We start from the raw sequence: 5,767 nt of genomic DNA on the forward strand, positions 1-5,767 counted from the left end.
TCTCTCTCTCTCTCTCTCTCTCTCTCTCTCTCTCTCTCTCTCTCTATACCTCTCTCTCTTTATATTTCCTTTTTTTAGAATGTTATTCATCGACTTTTCAGTCCCGCGAGATTGAATCTTGTCCTGTTAAAAATTGAGGTTCGTCCAGAAAGTATATGTACATGTTCAGTTCATCGAAAACAGAATAACTATATTTTTTGTAGCCAAACTATAGATAAAGCAAGCAATGGCAATTGCTGAAAAGAAAATACGTGGAGTTGGGATTCGAGATTCCTCTTATTACTGTAACCAAGAAAGATAAATTTGTGTACTTGTGAATTAAAAAGATCGATTTCTTCTAAAAAAAAAGTTTAAATATTAGTTTTTCGATACAGGAAATGTTACATCGGATCAAATATTTTGAGAGTATAAGTTGATTATAGATTTTTTTTAAATACTCGAATATAAATAAACTAATCTATGATTGATATAATAATATGATTGATATAATAAAAACTATTAAAGATATTAAGATCTAGCAACAGAATTTGTAAAATTCTGTTGTTATAAGATTTTCTTCTTTTTATGTATTCTTAAACATTTTACATTTTTCTATTATTATCAAGAATCATTCAAAATATCTCAATATTAAGTCCAATAGAGTCTAAAGCTGAAGTCTCATTTATGTCAATGGCGAATCGGATAAAAATGATATCATTCAACCCGTGAAGCATTTCTAGCACTCTTGATATCTCAAGAGCCTTTATATGTGAACGATGTATCCGAGCGTGTATTTGCGATGACGATAGTGAGCTTCGTCTCGTGTTCACGTCCAATTTCATTCCGACGATGTCTCTCATTGTTCGCAGAAGCCGCGGCGGTGCGAAGAACCGAGTGTCGGCGTGAGAAACGATGAACGAATCGGGACGAGCCGGGAACGAAGCGGTGCGATAATAATAATATGTGGACGACGCGGCCACGAACTAGGCGAAAGTGGCGACAACCGTCGACCCCGTCGTGCAGAGAACGTGACAATCGACAGTGGAATCACCGTCGGGACGGCTTCCGTATTATCTACTCGGTGATCCTGGCGGCCTGCATGGCGACGCAGGAAGCGAGGGGAGCTAAGTGTCCACCACCGGACACAATACCCGGATGTCCGTGTTACAACTTCGAAAACGGCGGTCTGTTCCTGGAGTGCGCAGGTGCCACCGAGGAGTCCCTCAGGAACGCTTTGTCCGGCGTGATACATGCAGCCGGCGAGGAAGGTAAACCGTCCACGATACAACACGCAAAAAGCGGGGATCGGGGAGAACACGTATTTCGCTCGCATACATAAGTAGAAACAGTCACTATAGCGTATATACATACCTATGTAAAACGATGGTAACGTTATACTAGCGGGAACAGCTGTGGCACAAAAAAAAACGAAAAAACTCAAGAGATCGTTTTAGTATCTGCAAATAATTAATAAGTTACCTTTTTAGATTTCATTTCTTTTTTTTTTGTTTTCTTAACTGTCAATTTTCAAATGTCAAACAGCTTGACATTTAAATCTTTTATTTTAAATCTTTTTTTACAAATTTACCTCTTTTACAAAAAAGATACTCCAAAAATATATTATTTTATAAAAATATGTTATGTTATCTTAAGATATATCTTAGTTTAATTTTGTTTAATTTTTCTTACTTAGTAGAAAATATTTTAGATTAATTTGCTACATTTAAGAAGACGTAATTTAATTTAGATAACGTAATTTATTAATACTCGTTCTTCTTTAATCTTGTATATTTTCTTATAAAAAAAAAAGGCTTCTGAAGTTATTTATTTAAATTCTGTGCTACATTTGTGCTACATCTTGTATTTACATTTTATATTTCACAGATTTCTGGTTTTTAATGATAAAAATTCTTACAACATGTATATTTATTAAACATGATTTGTCTTTTTATTTGTATACTTTTATTTGTGTACTTATCGATATTCGATAAAATATTTTACAAGTATTTGGTAAAAAATACCAAAAATGGAAAGAAGAATTTAACATTGCATCTCGTAATTGTATCTTGCAAAGCGTGTCGGTGACTTTGACTGAAATATCTCGGAATTGTTCTAGGGGCGCTCGTTCAATCATTGAGCGTATACGAATTGGATCGGAAAGTAGAGGAACTTCGGTCCGCCGCTTTCCCGGCAGGCTCGCAAATTAGGCATCTGCAAATATCGCATTCCGCGATCCGCGAAATAAGCGAGGATGCTTTTACGCGACTCAGTAAAAGCCTGGAATCCTTGGCACTCGTATCCGGTCGACTACCTCACGTACCTCAAAAGGCTATGGCTTCGCTGAGCCTACTCAAAGCGTTGGACCTGGAGGCCAACCTCGTTTACGAGCTGCCTAGCTTCAGTTTCTTTGGACTCGCATTAATTAAACTGAACCTGAAGGGTAATCAAATCATGAAAATTTCGGAGTATGCCTTTGCCGGACTCGAGGGCACTTTAAAGGATCTGGATCTAGCGGAGAACAAGATCAGAGTATTCCCCATGACATCCTTAAGAAGATTAGAACATCTCACGTCCTTGAGGCTTGCTTGGAACGAGATATCCCAGCTCCCGGAGGACGGCTATTCCAGGCTAGACGCCTTAAACTTCCTCGATCTCAGTAGCAACAATTTCAAGGACATTCCGCTCAATTGCTTTCGCTGCTGTCCGTCCCTAAAGACCCTCTCGCTTTATTACAACGCGGTCGAGTCGGTCGACAAGGATGCCTTTATATCGCTGATCGATCTCGAGTCGATAGACCTTAGCCACAACAAGATCGTGTTTCTTGACGTGGCCACCTTCCGTGCCAATCAAAAGCTCAGGTCGATCGATCTCAGCCACAATCACATACACTATATCCGGGGCGTGTTCTCGAGGCTGCCCGAGTTGAAGGAGCTCTTCCTGGCGGAGAATAACATTCTCGAAATACCGGCGGAAACATTCGCCGGTAGTACGAGCCTTTCGGTCGTATACCTTCAACAAAACGCCATCAGAAGGATCGATGCGCGCGGCCTGGCGACTCTCGGTCAATTAGCACAGCTACATTTAAGCGGAAATTACATCGAGAAAGTGCCGCGTGATTTTCTCGAGCACTGTGAAAACCTCTCAACTCTATCATTAGACGGTAATAACATCCGCGAGCTTGAAGTGGGCACATTTGCCAAGGCGAAGCAGCTGCGCGAGCTCCGACTACAGGATAATCAGATCACCGAGGTGAAACGTGGCGTGTTCGCACCGTTACCATCGCTCCTTGAGTTACATTTGCAAAACAACGCCATCACGGACATGGAAACTGGCGCGCTGAGGTCCCTACACAGTCTGCAACATGTGAATCTGCAGGGTAATCTTCTAGCGGTGCTCGGTGATGTGTTTCAAGTGTCGAACGACGTCGGTCAGAGCGAAAACAGCGGTAGTTCTTTGGTTTCTATTCAACTAGACAACAATGGACTCGGCGTCCTACACAATGACTCATTAAGGGGCCAGGCTTCGGTCAGAATCATGTGGCTCGGACATAATAGGCTGACTCGTCTTCAAGCTCCATTGTTCCGAGACCTGTTGCTGGTTGAACGTTTGTATCTCACGAATAATTCTATCTCGCGGATAGAAGACACCGCTTTCAAACCAATGCAAGCACTTAAATTCCTGGAGCTCAGTATGAACCGATTAAGCCACGTGACCGTAAAGACATTTTCGGAGCTCCACGAGCTAGAAGAGCTCTATCTGCAGGACAACGGTTTACGCCGTTTAGATCCTTACGCCTTGACAGCCCTCAAAAGACTGCGCATCCTCGATCTAGCTAACAATCACTTGAATGTGCTACACGATAAGATCTTTCAGGAGGGATTACCGATCAGAACACTCAACTTGAAAAATTGCACCGTCAGCGTGATTGAAAACGGTGCCTTTCGCGGACTGAACAATCTCTACGAATTAAATCTCGAGCACAATCATTTCACTGCCACGGCATTAGACCGTCTAGATATACCAGGATTAAGAGTTTTAAGAATATCGTACAATAACTTCAGTCAAATTAACGCGAACTCCTTGGACGGTTTGCCATCTCTTCAACATCTGGCGATGGACTCATCGCAAATCTACAGAATGCCGGCCGAAATATTTTCGAAGAATAAGAATCTGGGGAAGCTATTGCTCAGCAACAATTTACTCAGGGTACTACCAGCAACACTATTCCTGGGGCTCGAAGCTCTCAAGGAGGTCAAGCTTGATGGCAACAAGTTCCAAGAGGTTCCATACGATGTGTTCGCGAATGCCACCACGATAGAATTCCTCTCTCTGGCCAACAACATTCTTCATCGCGTGGATATGTCGCGATTAAACGGATTGACCAGTTTACGAGAACTCGACCTACGCGGCAATAACATTGCGTCTCTCATCGGTTTCGCCTCTGTCAATTTCTCCCGTCTGATATCCGTGGATCTGAGTCACAATCACTTAACGGCTCTTCCGGCAAATTTCTTCGCTCGCTCGAATATGCTGCGAAAAATCGAGCTCGCAGCTAATAAGTTTCGGCAAATACCTGCCGTTGCACTCTCAGCGCAAAATATACCCGGTCTAACCTGGCTGAACGTCACGGCTAATCCTCTCGTGAGAATACACGAGATCAGCTCGGAAGCGAAATATCCGGCTCTTCAGGAAATTCACATCTCCGGAACGAACTTAACAATAGTTACCAGCCAAGACTTCGAAGCGTTTCCCGCGTTGATGCACCTCTTCATGGGTAGTAATATGATATCCAGAGTGTCGCCCAGTGCATTTCGCAGCCTCTCGAATTTACTTACCTTGGATCTTAGTATCAATGAACTAGAGTTATTACCGCAAGAAAGATTGAAGGGTTTGGAACACCTCAGATTGCTGAATCTCACGCACAATCGTTTAAAAGAGCTCGAGGACTTCCCGCCTGACCTTAAAGCTTTGCAGGTGCTCGATCTTTCGTACAATCAGATAAGTGGAGTGGGAAAAGGCACGTTCCAGCATTTGGAGAATTTAGCTGAACTACACCTCTATGGCAACTGGATATCGTCGATCTCCCCAGACGCGTTCAAGCCGCTGAAGAAGCTCAGGATTTTAGATCTAAGTAGAAACTACTTAGCAAATTTACCGCTGAATGCCTTTCGACCACTTGAAACGCAAATACGAAGTTTACGGGCTGAGGGTAAGTACGATTTATTATTGTATTCATATGTGTTTCGATTTCATCATATTACGCATTTATATTGAGAATTTATCCGCTTATTTTATAATAATTTACTTAATTTATAAGAATTGCGAAAATAATTATATAAAAAGAAATGTCACGCAGTGACATTTATACTCTATTTAAATTTTTATAAAATGAATTGTATTTATCTTTCTATAATTCTCATTTTTTTTAAGAGATAGATAAAAACAAAAGATCAATTGAACGAACAAAATAAAAGTGAAAAACATATAATTTATTAACGTAAAATCTTAAAATAATAATAGAACATACTAACATACTAATAACAAAACACAGGGAAGTATTTCCTTTCAATTTTAATAAATTTTTAATATGTTGTCAATATGTTGTCTGAAATAAGGAGCACGTATTTTTTTTATATATACACACATGTACTTTTAAAGAATGAAATAAATATTTCTTTGACAAAAATCGATTATTTTGAATGAAGCGAAAAGTCAACATTAAAAAATGAAAAAATTTTTTGAAGTAAAAATTAAGTGGTTTTAAAAATATTTTATTATATATATATAT

The 5,767-nt window shown here is 40.2% G+C and overlaps 1 protein-coding gene across 1 annotated transcript in view; it reads left to right on the top strand.

Annotated features, from left to right (window-relative positions):
* The first annotated feature begins 940 nt into the window (after window positions 1–940).
* The window catches only part of LOC108687323 (protein artichoke-like), an 8,021-nt gene continuing 3,194 nt past the window's right edge, over window positions 941–5,767 (top strand). Inside the window, exons 1-2 of the mRNA XM_018193020.1 lie at window positions 941–1,247; window positions 2,096–5,188. Coding sequence (XP_018048509.1) covers window positions 941–1,247; window positions 2,096–5,188 — 3,400 coding nt within the window. The remainder of the gene's footprint in view (window positions 1,248–2,095; window positions 5,189–5,767) is intronic.

Source organism: Atta colombica, unplaced genomic scaffold, assembly GCF_001594045.1.
Source record: "Atta colombica isolate Treedump-2 unplaced genomic scaffold, Acol1.0 scaffold205, whole genome shotgun sequence".
Taxonomy (NCBI): Eukaryota; Metazoa; Arthropoda; class Insecta; order Hymenoptera; family Formicidae; genus Atta; species Atta colombica.